General features: G+C 33.9%; 2 protein-coding genes across 2 annotated transcripts; both read left to right on the top strand.

The window, feature by feature from the left end:
* The first annotated feature begins 48 nt into the window (after positions 1-48).
* On the top strand, positions 49-3448 carry LOC128553589 (trichohyalin-like). The gene is made up of 3 exons (XM_053534767.1): positions 49-159; positions 1118-1214; positions 2922-3448. Exons 1-3 carry the CDS (start codon positions 49-51, stop codon positions 3446-3448), a joined length of 735 nt encoding a protein of 244 aa, XP_053390742.1.
* Positions 3449-7096: 3648 nt separating this feature from the next.
* Positions 7097-11940, top strand: LOC128553590 (golgin subfamily A member 6-like protein 26). The gene is made up of 3 exons (XM_053534768.1): positions 7097-7100; positions 8269-8907; positions 11222-11940. The coding sequence occupies exons 1-3, from the start codon at positions 7097-7099 to the stop codon at positions 11938-11940; spliced, it is 1362 nt and encodes a 453-aa protein (XP_053390743.1).
* The last annotated feature ends 2629 nt before the right edge of the window (positions 11941-14569 follow it).

Below are 14569 nucleotides of genomic sequence, written 5' to 3'. Positions count from 1 at the left end.
TTGTGAAAGTCTATTGCAAGTACTGTATTATAGGAAATAGGGGAGAAGATGAGAAGGGGTGAATACAAAGTAGCAGGTGGCTATCCACTGTACAAACTGGACATTGAAGCTTTCAAGAAGGACTACATGGTTCATGTAAAAGGCATTGATGGATATGAGGTATATTAAAGTCAGATTAGTTATTTAACGTAATTTATGCACACATGAAAGCATTCATATGTTCTGAACGGTTTCATTTTACAGAAAATATGCAATAAATAATAAAAAAGACACAATTTACCGGTTTATCAAACAGTACCTTTATATATAGTTCACATTTGTCTTGCGATGCGTCTGTGGTGCCCGTAGATTGCTCATATACTCCTTCCATACGGCCGCCGTGGGGAGACATTATGCAGCAGTACGATTTTCGACTCGGTTCACGGGCTCCATAGCTTTTACAATTTTGTTTAAGGAAAAGTTAAACAAATTTAGAAAAATCGTGAGCCCGTACCTTTGTCGCAGGTAGCAATGTACAGTCGTCGAACGGGCATCGGTAAGAGGCCACACAACGATCGTGCAGCCAACGCGCTATTTTCCGTAGACATGGTGCCCAAAAGAGAGGTGGCCTTGATATGGATGAAAACGTCACTGTGGCTGCACCGTCACCGTATTTTCTCCGCGCAGCCTCTGCACGGAAGTAGTATGGGCGTCGTGCGATTTCCGTGGGAAGCTTTCGGAGACTGCACGGCAACTAAAATGATATTGCTTGATTTCCGTATAATCTCCGCTCAGCGTCCTTGCCAATTTCTCCCGAGAGCCTGTTCAAAAAATGGCATGATGCTCATATATTATGTAAATACAAACGCCGTAGCCCGTAGCAACCTACGATGCCACAAAACCTGCAAGGAAAATCGTAGACGTATTCATCGCACGGCACCCAGGTCAAATGTGAATTAGGCATTAGTGTGACAATACACATCACTGGTATTGTTTAGTGATTTATTACTGTCTATATAAATCAAACCAAATCCATGGTTAGGAAATTATATCAATTTTGAAACACGGGATTCAAAAATGAAAAGTATGTAAATTGATAGGGTTTTAACAGAAAGAAGAAATGTTTGTCTACTTTTAGGCACAACAAGTTCTTATAATGTTCATGGACAAGGAAGCCGAAATTGAAAGTAATGTCATGTTGGATGACCAGAAAATGACCGAAGAAGATAGGCAGAGTAAATATTCATATTTATTTATTATATTGAATTGCTAAAACAACTAAAACTCTTCAGATCGCGGATTGCATTGCATGAAGTATTAATTTCAAGGCTAATGTTTAGAAGTTTTTCGTTTTCGTGTCCGGATAACCAATTACACTGCTTCTATGATAAGATGTGTGGTCAATTTGCGCATATCGCTCGCAATTAAGGGTGGTAGATGGGATGTGAAATAATCTGCTTGGAACAGAATTTTAATATACATAATGTTGTAAAAACTGTAATGAAATATCGGTACAGTCTTTCCTGCACTGAAATTGTAACAGAATGACATTTTGTTATTTAAAACATATTTGATTTAGCTATCATTTTGTTACTTTAATTTCTAATATAGCCTGAAAAGTTTAGTGTTACATTCTTATCGAATCTGCATATATTATATATAAATAAATACACTGCAACTATTTATACGGCATTCAATGGTGTAATGTCTCTGAAATTTTTATTGGACATGATTCAGGACCATTGGCCAGCATTCAAATCACCGGCCAGTGATCAACAACGTATCATTTTCTTATGTATTATACATGGGTTAGTAAGCTCCACAGTAGAAGGTTGTATAATATGAGAAGTAAAATTGCAGTTAAGCTTAGTCGCATGTGTTTATACGTGTGTGTTCGTCCGTGTTAAGTGTCTTTTTCAACAGTTTTCAGTCATACAAAGGTCTACTTGTAGCAGTGAGCGCAATGCCAGTGCATTGCTACCTCACGGGGTCATCACGCCGTAGACATGTGACATAATATCCAGCACAGCCCCATTCTAACACTATCCTCTTAATGTTGAACGCCAAGTGAACCATTTTTCACGTCTTTGGTACGGCGCGACCAGGGAACGTACTAACATTCTCCCGTGGGTTCGCACTCTTGCCACGTAATACCAAAGATGTGAAACATGATTTAATAGGATAGTGTTAGGATTGGTAAGCCTGATATCAAGATGATGTAACTAGATCTTTGCCGCAGCACTAACGATTGCACTTAATTAACCATGTCACTTAAAAAACCCCGAAAAATGTGGCTTTTCGCTGTTTCATCAATCAAACTCTATAGAGGACCTAAAATGTTGAAAATTTTAGATAGAAACGTATTAAATGAAATGCAAGTCCTTTTCGTGACTTTATCATCAAAGAAAGAATACACTAACCTCAAACCTCAGATGTAGGTATAGATCAAGTAACTACAAGTGTTGATCTTCCTTGTGCTGTAAGCTGGTTTAAACAAAGGTTTTTGTTTTTAAAAAGTTACAGTGCGATTAACTTGGTTCTTTGCTTGAGATGAAAGGCCAAAATGGATAAGATAACTTAAGATTTATTTTTTTGAGTCGGCAAGACATTAGCAAATAACGTAAGCAATAAATACAATCCCAGACAGTCTGAAGGAAAAACTTATTTTCATTTAATAAAAATGGAAAACTATACGGAAAACTAAATAAGCGTTTTATACAGGTTTGGAAGTATTCAAATTTTTGTCGTGGATTGTAAGAAAAACTTTTAATATCAGTTTTTCACCCTCACCATATTTTAAGACCTTACAGGGAAGTGCAAGATCTGTTGACTAAATGCCTAGTGACATTACAGGAAGTCAGTACATAGAATATTTGGGATTACCCATATCTTATAAAAAACTACTAAGTTTGCAAATTAACAATATGGTTTTGACCAAACAGGAGAGCTGGAAAGAATACACAAAGAACACCAGGATGCCCAAGAAGCACAAGAAATGTTATTTGAAAGTAAACTATGCGAAGAAAAAGAGCGCGCTGAAGAGCATCAAAGGAAAATGGAAGAAGAACGTAATGGATATATGAAGAGACAACAGGAGAAAATGGCAGCGATAAAGAATGAATTCGATGCTCAAATGAAACTTAGTGAAAAGCAAATGGAAATGATGCGTGCGCAAAATGAGTCCGAAAGGAAATCATTCCAGGAGCAAGTGAATAGGTTGACAGAAGAACATAAGAGGAAAGAACTAGAAAATAAGAATTGGTTTGATAAAATGATACAAAATGAGAACGTCAGAGCACAGCAGCGAGTTTACGATGTCACTAACAAATTCCAAAATATGCTAGAAGTAGAAAAGAAAAGGTGTTCAAATATGGATAGTAATATAAAATCACAAAAGCGGGAAATAGAGGAGGAGAAAAAGAAAAGGAGAGAAATGGAAGAAGAATATTTGCGAGAGATGAATGCCTAAAGAGAATAAATGATTTGAAGCAGCGTGCAGATTCAAGGGATGCTCAGATGAATGCAGAACTTCAAAGACTTGAACATGATAGAAACAAATATAGAGAAAGAGTATGGCAACCTGGTTGTCATATAATGTAATTTATAGATATTCCTTTTTATACAGTGCGTAAAAGAAACGAAATTCTAGATGAATGTCATAACATATTTGATTATTTCCATTTGTTTGTACATGGCTTGAGCAATGTTCCAGTAAATGAGAACAGAAGATTTTGAAGGACTAATATACTTATAAGTACTTCTAAAAGAAAAACTGAAATACTGACGTTTATTTTACTTAATAGCACACTCCCGTGTTCTATAAATAGAACATTCAACAGTTATACCATAATGCAATGCGCGAATTGCGGACAAGGGAGCGTTTTCTATGATATATGACAAATCATCAACTATCTCAGTAAACTTCGAAGGTAATTAGAAAAAGTAACATGCCACCTGTATAAAATTGTCGCACCTGTTAACAGAGTAATTAAAAGAGATGAAACAATAACTAATTAAAGAAATAGTTTAGAAATGAAAGGAATATACAAAATATACAGACATATCATTTTAACAGGACGATTCAAAACGGGTCGACTAAGCAAATAAAGAGCATTGTGTAAAAGTGTGTTGCATGCACATTACCCCATATTCTGCAATAATACTATTAAAATCTTGCATCAGAAGAACGGTTTACAGTCTTAAAAACAAATTACAATATTTTCGGATGCGACACACCGAAGAGCACTTTTGTCAAAACTTTTAATGCTAAATCATTTTTATTCATGACGTTCAAAGAACGTATCGGCACTTTTAAAATCATAACTACAATAAGTACATGTATTTCATTTTGAACAATTTATTCACACAACACAAGACGCAAACTTGATGATGATCCCCGATGTCAGCTGTGGTCGGTGTCCGTTAAATATTTCCTTATTAACAATACATATATTTGCATGGTTTGGTAGAAATAATGGTGTTGCATTAGATTAGCAACATGTTTCATCAGATAACGTCTAAATATAGCTACTAAAAGTCAGATATCTACATGTCACACTAAGTGGTCATTTGTAATAAAACACAACATATGTATATCACAGAGGTGTTAATTGTTTCAATGAATAAATGAATATATGGCCGAAAATAACAATGTATATGACAGTTTACTTTAAAATATACATGTTGTTCATCATATTTCGAAATCTCAATAAATTTAAATTATGCGATCATAAGATTTCCTTTTACATTCACAAGTGGATCTATTAAATTTATAAACACTTAAAGAAAAACTCTTTACAAAACTATAGGCCTAATGCTAATATATGACGGTAACAAAGAGGAATAATGTAGATGTTTTTCTGTTCTGTGAATACATTTTTGTTTTAATTAACGCTTTCTATTGGGTTTTAATACATTTTTCCGAGTTATTCTTTTTTCTAAATATTCTTTTTTAAAACTGGATGTGTCACAAAATGAACAGAATATTATAATAACATTATCCATTCATCCATAAATATATTGATGAAAAAGCGATATGTTATTTCTAACATGGATATAAATGAGGAGTTTTTCGGCTAGTTACATTTGTTTGCGATGTGCAGGCTAAAAACCTGAACAAAAATATCGAAATTAATGCAAAATCTATGGTTCACTTATGCTATTGTATTATGAATGCACTGACTGTTTGTCCGCAAATTGAGTCCTGTGCTATTTTTAGATAGCAGACCTTATCGGTGACGTCACAGATCCTTACATACGGGAGTGTGCTATAGCTGTTTAATCTCGTTGTAATGATAACTGTGTAATACAATTTTTAAAACACCTTACCAATGTGCTTATATTATTCATGTACAGAAGTCACAATACAGACCGACTACGAAGTATTGGATATGTACGACATTAGATAATTTCTCGGGTAAAATTTCACAGCCTAAGAATAAGAAAGAAATAAAAAAGTTATCCTTGACGCTACCGGTACTGAAAAGTGCAAATGAAAGCTTTAATTTTTAAGTTAATGTCTTTTTTATAACAAACAAACGAAAAAAAAAGTGTTTTACGAGCTGGATTTATTAGTGGGGATACAGACTGAATGGTGCGACCACAGTGGACACATAGTAGAACATTAATATTCTAAAATAAAGACTGGGTATTTCTAAAGCATGATGAGCATATAAGAAAAGCAGCAATTTTTCTTAAAGTTGATATATGCGTATATTTCCTTTTAACCCGCAGCACATTTACAGAAATGTAGTCTATATGTCGTTATAACTGTCGAAATATGTTTACATAAATGCAGAATTTATGTAAAATTTGTGGATTTCCAATCCGGATCATTTTCCAAGTGAAAACAATTGATTTGCATTTAAGGGATATGAGCATCACAACAAAAGCAATCAAAACAATATAAATACATGTTTACATATGAAGGGGAAATGAAAACATGAATTTCAGAGGTTATTGTGGTAGAAATCTGACGTATAATCGTGAAACTTCTAGTTAGATGATCAATATGAAATGTTTATAGTTTATATCATTTGATTGACTTTTCATATTGAATTTGTTAAACGCGTTGAATAACAAAATAAAATGGAGGGACTCTGCCGATCATTTCATCAAAATATTTTCTACGAGTTTGATAAATTCAATGTAATAAAAAAAACAAATGTAGAATTCTTTTTATCACATTTTAGGTTTTCCTGCTGAAATACCAACCTCTTATTTCTTTGAATAAGTCCAATCTTATACTTGAAACGATGTCAGTTGCAAAGCTTTTTTACACTAGTGTTTTACCAAATTTATGAAATGGCTTTATTTCACATCCACGACGTCAAAGGCAGCGAAGCGTGACCACAGATTTACCATACCACAAATTTACGGTCAAAACGCTTATCCGAAACCGAAGAACAAGTAGTTCTACGTCCTCCTTAAATTTTACGTAATTCAAGTCTGTTTAACTTTCAGAAAGCTTCTGAGATTCAACTTTATCAAAAAATTCATTGCTTAAGTACATACTTGTCGTAATTTATACTTTATAACAAAAATAACGCGTATGAAAATGAACATGTTTGCTTTGATCACATGACCAAAATAATTCTTCATCACGTGACCAATAACTATAAATAACCTAAAAGATCGTATTTGTACTTAGCACCTTCCGCGTAGATCTATAATCGGTATATTAACCAATTACACTGCTTCTGTGATAAGATGTGTGGTCAATTTGTGCATATCGCTGGCAATTAAGGGTGGTAGATGGGGTGTGAAATAATCTGCTTGGAACAGAATTTTAATATGCATAATGTTGTAAAAACTGTAATGAAATATCGGTACAGTCTTTCCTGCACTGAAATTGTAACAGAATGACATTTTATTTAAAACATATTTGATTTAGAGCTATCATTTTGTTACTTTAATTTCTAATATAGCCTGAAAAATTTTGTGTTACATTCTTAACGAATCTGCATATATTATACATATACATACACTGTGACTGTTTATATGACATTCAGTGGTATAATGTCTCTGAAATCTTTATTGGACATGATTCAGGACCATTGGCCAGCATTCAAATCACCGGCCAGTAATTAACAACGTATCATTTTCTTATATATTAAACATGGGTTAGTAAGCTCCACAGTAGAAATTTGTATACTATGAGAAGTAAAATTGCAGTTAAGCTTAGTCGCATGTGTTTATATGTGTGTGTTCGTCCTTGTTAAGTGTCTTTTTCAACAGTTTTCAGTCATACAAACGTCTACTTGTAGCAGTGAGCGCAATGCCAATGCCGTGCTACCTCACGGGGTCGTCACGCCGTAGATATGGGACATAATATCCAGCACAGTCACAGCCTAACACTATCCTCTTAATGTTGAACGCCAAGTGAACCATTTTTCACGTCTTTGGTACGACAGGACCAGGGAACGAATTCACATTCTCCCGTGGGTTCGCTCTCTGGCCACGTAATACCAAAGATGTGAAACATGATTAAGTAGATTACTGCCTTGGATAGTGTTAGGACTGGTAAGCCTGATATCAATATGATGTAACTGGATTTTTGTCGCGGCACTAACGATTGAACTTGGATAACCATGTCACTTAAAAAACGAAAAATATGGCTTTTCGCTGTTTTATCAATCAAACTCTATAGAGGACCTAAAAATTTGAAACTTTTGGATAGAAACGCATTAAATGAAATGCAATTCCTTTTCGTATCTGTGTCATCAAAGAAAGAATACATTAACTTCAAACCTCAGATGTAGGTATAAATCAAGTAACTACAAGTGTCGATCTCTATTAGTTTACTTTTCTTGTGCTGTAAGCTGGTTTAAACAAAGGTTTGGTTTTTAAAAAAGTTACAGTGCGATTCGCTTGGTTCTTTGCTTGAGATGAAAGGCCAAAATGGATAAGATAACATAAGATTTATTTTTTTGAGTCGGCAAAACATTAACAAATAACGTAAGCTATAAATTCATTTCTAGACAGTCTGAAGGAAAAACTTATTTTCATTTGATAAAAATGGAAAACAATACGGAAAACTAAATAGGCTTTTTATACAGGTTTGGAAATATTCAAATTTTTTGTCGTGGATTGTAAGAAAAACATTTAATATTAGTTTATCACCATTACCATATTTTAAGACCTTACAGGGAAGTGCAAGATCTGTTGACTAAATGCCTAGTAATATTACAGGAAGTGCGTATGGCCAGTCCATAGAATATTTGGGATTGCCCATATCTTATAAAAAAACTACTAAGTTTGCAAATTAACCATATGGTTTTGACCAAACAGGAGAGCTGGAAAGAATACACAAAGAACACCAGGAAGCCCAAGAAGCACAAGAAATGTTATTTGAGAGTAAACTATGCGAAGAAAAAGAGCGCGCTGAAGAGCATCAAAGGAAAATGGAAGAAGAACGTAATGAATATATGAAGAGACAACAGGAGAAAATGGCAGCGATAAAGAATGAATTCGATGCTCAAACGAAACTTAGTGAGAAGCAAATGGAAATGATGCGTGCGCAAAATGAGTCCGAAAGGAAATCATTCCAGGAGCAAGTCAGTAGGTTGACAGAAGAACATAAGAGGAAAGAACTAGAAAATAAGAATTGGTTTGATAAAATGATACAAAATGAGAACGTCAGAGCACAGCAGCGAGTTGACGATGCCACTAACAAATTCCAAAATATGCTAGAAGTAGAAAAGAAAAGGTGTTCAAATATGGAAAGTAATATAAAATCACAAAAGCGGGAAATAGAGGAGGAGAAAAAGATAAGGAGAGAAATGGAAGAAGAATATTTGCGACAAATGGAAGCCTACGAAAGTAGAATAAATGATTTGAGGCAGCGTGCAGATTTAAGAGATGCTCAGATGAATGCAGAACTTAGACGACTTGAACGGGATAAAACGCATATAGAAACAAAGCATCGTGGTATGGTTGTCATATAATGTAACTTATAGATATTCCTTTTTATACACTGCGTAAAAGGAACGAAATCCAAGATGAATGTCATAACATATTTGATTATTTCCATTTGTTTGTATATGACTTGAGCAATGTTTCGGTAAATAAGAACAGAAGATTTTGAAAGGACTAATATACTTATAAGTACTTTTAAAAGAAAAACTGAAATACTGACGTTTATTTTACTTAATAGCTGTTTAATCTCGTTGTAATGATAATTGTGTAATACAATTTTTAAAACACTTTACCAATGTGCTTATATTATTCATGACCATGAGTCACAATACAGACCGACTACGAAGTATTGGATATGTACGACATTAGATAATTTCCCGGGTAAAATTTCACAGACTCAGAATAAAAAAAGAAATAAAAAGTTATCCTTGACGCTACAGGTACCGAAAAGGTGCAATTGAAAGCTTTAATTTTTAAGTGAATGTCTTTTTTATAATAACCAAATGAAAATAAGTGTTTATACGAGCTGGATTTATTATCGGGGGTACAGACTGGATGATGGGACCGCAGTGGACACATAGTAGAACATTAATATTTTAAAATAAATACTATGTATTTCTAAAGTATGATGGGCATACAGGAAAAGCAGCATTTTGTTTTAAAGAAGATTTGTGCGTTGTATTTCCATTTAAAACGCAGCACATTTACAGAAGGATAGTCTAATCATTGTGTCGTTATAACTGTCGAAATAGGGTTACATAAATGTAGTTTTAAAGGAAACTTAATGTAAGAATTTATGTAAAATGTGTGGATTTCCAATCCGTATCATTTTCCGAGTGAAAACAATTGATTTGCATTTTAGGGATATGAGCAGCAAAACAAAAGCAATTAAACAATATAAATACATGTTTACATATGAAGGAGAAATGAAAACATGAATTTCGGAGACTGTTGTGCTAAATTCTGACGTATAATCGTGAAACTTCTAGTTAGATGATCTAAAGGAAATGTTTATAGAGGATATCATATGAGTGACTTTTCATATTGAATTTATTTAACGTGTTGAATAACAAAAAAATAAAATTCGTATACTTAAAACGATGCCAGCTTCAAAGCTTTTTTTACGCTAGTGTTATACAAAATTTATGAAATGGCTTTATTTCAGCCCTACTACGTCAAACATGTGATAAACATTTTTACTGAATAATTGACAGTTTAGACAAAAATGTAATTGCACGTCAGTAAAATAATATGGGAAAATAATGAATGAAAATGTCACCAAACTATATATTGTTTTGATGTTAACAGTTTATTTAAAATATGTTTGAATACAGAGAATAATCAGTTACGGTAAATATCGCCTGAGAACAGAAACCATATTGCTCTGAAGTTTGTTTCTTTGTTTTGCTTGTTTGTTTTGGGTTTATCGCCGTTTATTAACAGTACTTCATTCATGTAACGGCGGGCAGTTAACCTTACCAGTGTTCCTGCATTTTGTACCAGTACAAACCTGTTCTCCGCAAGTAACTGCCAACTTCTCCACATGAATTATCAGAGGTGGAGGACGAATGATTTCAGACACAATGTCTTTTATCAAATCGTCACGGAGAACATACGCCCAGCCCGAGAATCGAACTCGCGACCCCGCGAGCTATAGACTAATGCTCTCCCTACTGAGCTAAGCGGGCGGGCTAGTTTGTTTTTGAGTTAAACATTTTAAGTATATCATAATTAAACTTGATTTATAAATATTGAAATAATGTAAATATTTGAAATTATAATGTATTTGTAAATAAGGCTGTTTTATAGATATTCTGTTATTTTTTTCATACATTTACTGATTTGAATGACACGATTCCTGTATTCACAGCGAAAGGTCGCATATGTTTTACATTCATTTAATGCCTAGAAGGAGAAATACATTTTTAGAATCCTTTGTAAGTTTGTATTGTTCTTTTCCTGTACACCATTCAAAAACAAACTTGTGTCTTAAATCATTTTAAACATTACTAATGCTGAAACATATATATGAAAGTTTTAATTCAGAAAACGTATGAATAAAGTACTTATTTAAACTGTATTGAAGACGATTTTTTTTGTGTATGAACGCATTATGCAAGTGTGGACTGCAACTCAAAATCAGTATTATTTAGATTGTTGTCCAGTTATTTAATTCAAATTCTCAAATCATTCAAATCGGAGGCTAACAGTAAGTTAATAGGCATTGTTAAATTTCATCAATAACTCTTCAAGTCAATTTATCATTCTTACTAGTATTTGATTTAACAAGAATGTATTGTAAGAATTATTTAACATTTATAAATAGGAGAGCTGGAGAGAATACACACAGAACACAAAGAAGCTCAAGTGGAACAGCGAAAACTATTTGAAACTAAACTGGAAGAAGAGAAAGAGCGTGCTGAAGAACATCAAAGGAAAATGGAAGAGGAACGTAAAGAGTATATGAAGAAACAGGAAGGGAAGTTGGCAGATATTCAGCATCAATGGGATCAACAAAGGGAAATCAGTGAAACAGAGATTAAAATGATGCGAGAAGAAAATGAAGCTCAGAAGAAGGAATTTCAGGAGAAAATCAATAAAATGGCAGATGACCATAAAAAGAATGAGGAAGAAAACAGGAAGAGGTTTGATCAAATGTTGAAAGAAGAAAATGCAAAGGCAGAGAAACGAATTGCAGATGTACGAGATCAATTTCAAACTATGTTAGATACTGAAGCAAAGAAAAGTGCAGAAATGGAAAAGAATTTACAGTTACAGATGCAAGAAATTGAAGAGGAAAAGAAGAAATGGAAGGAAATGGAAAAAGAACACAGAAGGAAAATGGAAGCGTACGATGCGAAAATTGAAAAAGTAATGAAAGAATCACAGGGCAGGGAAGATAAAATGAATGCAGAACTTCAACGGCTAAGAGAAGAAAGAGACGAATACAGAAGAAAGTCGCAATCGTCAGGTCTTTCACTCCTGGATTTCATACCAGTTGTGAATGTTGTCGCAAGAGCAATTGAGGGAGCAGTAAAAAAGTGAATCAGTTTTTAACGGAAGCAAATAGTGGCAGGTCATCATGAATTCAATATAAACTGGAATTAGGTTTTTATTTGCGTAATCAATATAAAGTTATACTTAACACTGATCTAGACAACATTCAGCTGACTAATAGTTTTGATTAACCTACTTTTATTGCATTTGGAATGTTAATTAAGACATTAACTTTCAGAAAAAGTTCGCATAAGTTAAAATGCTGGATGTTGTCTCTCCAGCGAGGACGAGGGCTTGGTCAGACAAATATTACATTACTAGTAGTATATGATAAATGCTGGATGCTTGGTGTCTCACGTTTCCATTATAAAGTTGATGTATTTTGTTAATAGTACATTATACTCATATTTGCTATATAAATAATAGCTTCTGTGTAAGTTTGTATTTATTTTTTAAAATGTTAATACAGTAATACTGACAGATCAATATAATTTTTTCCTATGTGTTTCGCCCTGTGTTTGCAACGTTAAACCTATATTGTTTTAACGATTCCTGATGAACTCAAATGGCTATGGCCTAAAATAAACGCAGAACATTCTATAGATGGCCGAGATTGTTTACATAATTATGTCGTATGACATATGTAAATTTAGGCGAACGTTACCTGCAGAAATCAAGCGCTGTAACGTGTCGTCAGAAAGTTTTATTTTCCAACTGTCGCCTTAAGTTGAAATGTTTTATGAGGCAGAGAACTTAAAACTCTTATGCAAAACTGGATCTATTTATAAAATCTATATGAAGATCCTTTGGAAGCATAGAATACGACCAAGCAAAATAATACCGGACTCGCCCTGACCGAGTCTGTTCATGAAAGGTAATGGAATGTGCAACACCGCTCACGCCACATAGCACCTGCTTAAGCGGAACTATTTAACAATGATTTTGAATAGATCCCATGATCCAAAAGGACCAGGAAATATAACAACACTGAATCCATGTACGGGGAGACATTTTACAGCCGCCACAAGGAACTTAAAGTGTTGCTGTCAAGAACTTTAAACAAATCTATATGGAGATACTTTGGAAGCATAGAATGCAACCAAGGAAAATAATAGCAGCCTCGATTTGATTGAGTCTGTTCACGAAAGGTAATGGAATATGCAACACCTCTCACGACCACTAGCACCGGTTAAGCGGAACTCTTAGACTAATACAATAATATTGAATGGACTTCATGATACCAAAGGATCAGGAAATGTAACAACACTGAATTCAAGTACTGGGGGACCTTTTGCAGCCGCAACATGGTTGAAAACAAAGTGAAAGAATAAATATGCCAGGCAGTAAATACAAGATATAAATTGCATTTTAGTAATTTCCATATGAGAAAGTTATATAAGGTCGTTACGACGTGGTTAAAGCGCTTAGAGGTAGAAGGCTACTAAACTAAACATGGCCGCTACTGAAGGTGTGTGCATAAGATCATGTATTGACATCATATTATTATGAAAAGATTACTCATGGACATAATGCTAGTGATATACCCTGTTCACAATCTATGAAATATTAAGATTGGTTAGACATACAATACTGTACAAGGCTCTTGCGGAACACAACAAATTACAGCATCATGCTCAAACCGACGTTTCTGTATTGCTACAGAGTAATATTTCCTTGCAAAGTAATATGTGACTATTGTATTTATACACATTTATACGTAACGCATAGCAAATGTGTTAAATCTGTAAAAAAGACTATATTGGAATTGAGGTAATACAGTTTTTCAGAGTTTTGCTGATTGGGTTTATGTGCTTATATTTTCAAAGTTAAAAATTGCTTTTATTGTAACAGGGTTGTGATTTTCAATGATATCAGTTGTTTCCGCTCTAAAATATAACGTTATAATATATTGATATTCTTCAATGAATTAATAATTGTCACACAACTCACAAATACGATCATCTCTTGCAATATCAAGAAAACGATCCTTTTCTCTCTTTTTAGCTCACCTGAGCACTGCTCAGGTGAATTATTATGATCGTTCGATGTCTGGCGTCCGTCGTCTGTCGTCTGTCTGTCGTCTGTCAACATGTAGCTTGTTTATGCGATACATCAAATTTGAATATTGGTCATCTAGAGTCTAAAACTAGGTCACTAGGTCAAATCAAATAAAAACCTTGTGTATGCGATAGAGGCTGTATTTTTCAAATGATCTTCATGAAATTTGGTCAGACTGATTGCCTAGAACAAATCTAATTCAAGTTCGAATATTGGTCATTTTGAATCAAAAACTAGGTCACTAGGTCAAATTAAAACTTTGTGTATGTCTTAGGGACTACATTTAATATCAAATATTCATGAAATTTGACCAAAATGTTTGGCTGGATAAAATCTAGGTCAAGATCGAGTATGGGTTATCTAAGGTCAAATACTAGGTCACTCGGTCAAATAAAAAAAAACATTGTGTACGGAATAGGAACTGCATTTTACACTGGATATTCATAAAATTTAGTCAGAATGATTGGCTTGATGAAATCTAAATCAAGTTAAAATATGGATCATCTGGGTCTAAAAGTAGGTAACTATATCAAATCAAGAAAAACCCTTGTGTATGCGATTGAGGCTGTGTTTTTTCAGTTGATCTTCATGAAATTTGGTCACATTGATTGCCTTGATC

Source organism: Mercenaria mercenaria, unplaced genomic scaffold (assembly GCF_021730395.1).
Source record: "Mercenaria mercenaria strain notata unplaced genomic scaffold, MADL_Memer_1 contig_4013, whole genome shotgun sequence".
Classification (NCBI taxonomy): Eukaryota; Metazoa; Mollusca; class Bivalvia; order Venerida; family Veneridae; genus Mercenaria; species Mercenaria mercenaria.
This window is presented reverse-complemented; position numbering and strand designations above follow the sequence as displayed.

Excerpts from the sequence above, each read along its gene's own strand:
- LOC128553590 (XM_053534768.1), top strand. Across the intron at positions 8,908-11,221 it reads TATAGAAACAAAGCATCGTG|GAGAGCTGGAGAGAATACAC; the intron begins GTATGGTTGTCA and ends ATTTATAAATAG.
- LOC128553589 (XM_053534767.1), top strand. The coding sequence starts at position 49 with ATGAGAAGGGGTGAATACAAAGTAGCAGGTGGCTATCCACTGTACAAA. Across the intron at positions 160-1,117 it reads AAGGCATTGATGGATATGAG|GCACAACAAGTTCTTATAAT; the intron begins GTATATTAAAGT and ends GTCTACTTTTAG. Across the intron at positions 1,215-2,921 it reads GACCGAAGAAGATAGGCAGA|GAGAGCTGGAAAGAATACAC; the intron begins GTAAATATTCAT and ends TTGACCAAACAG.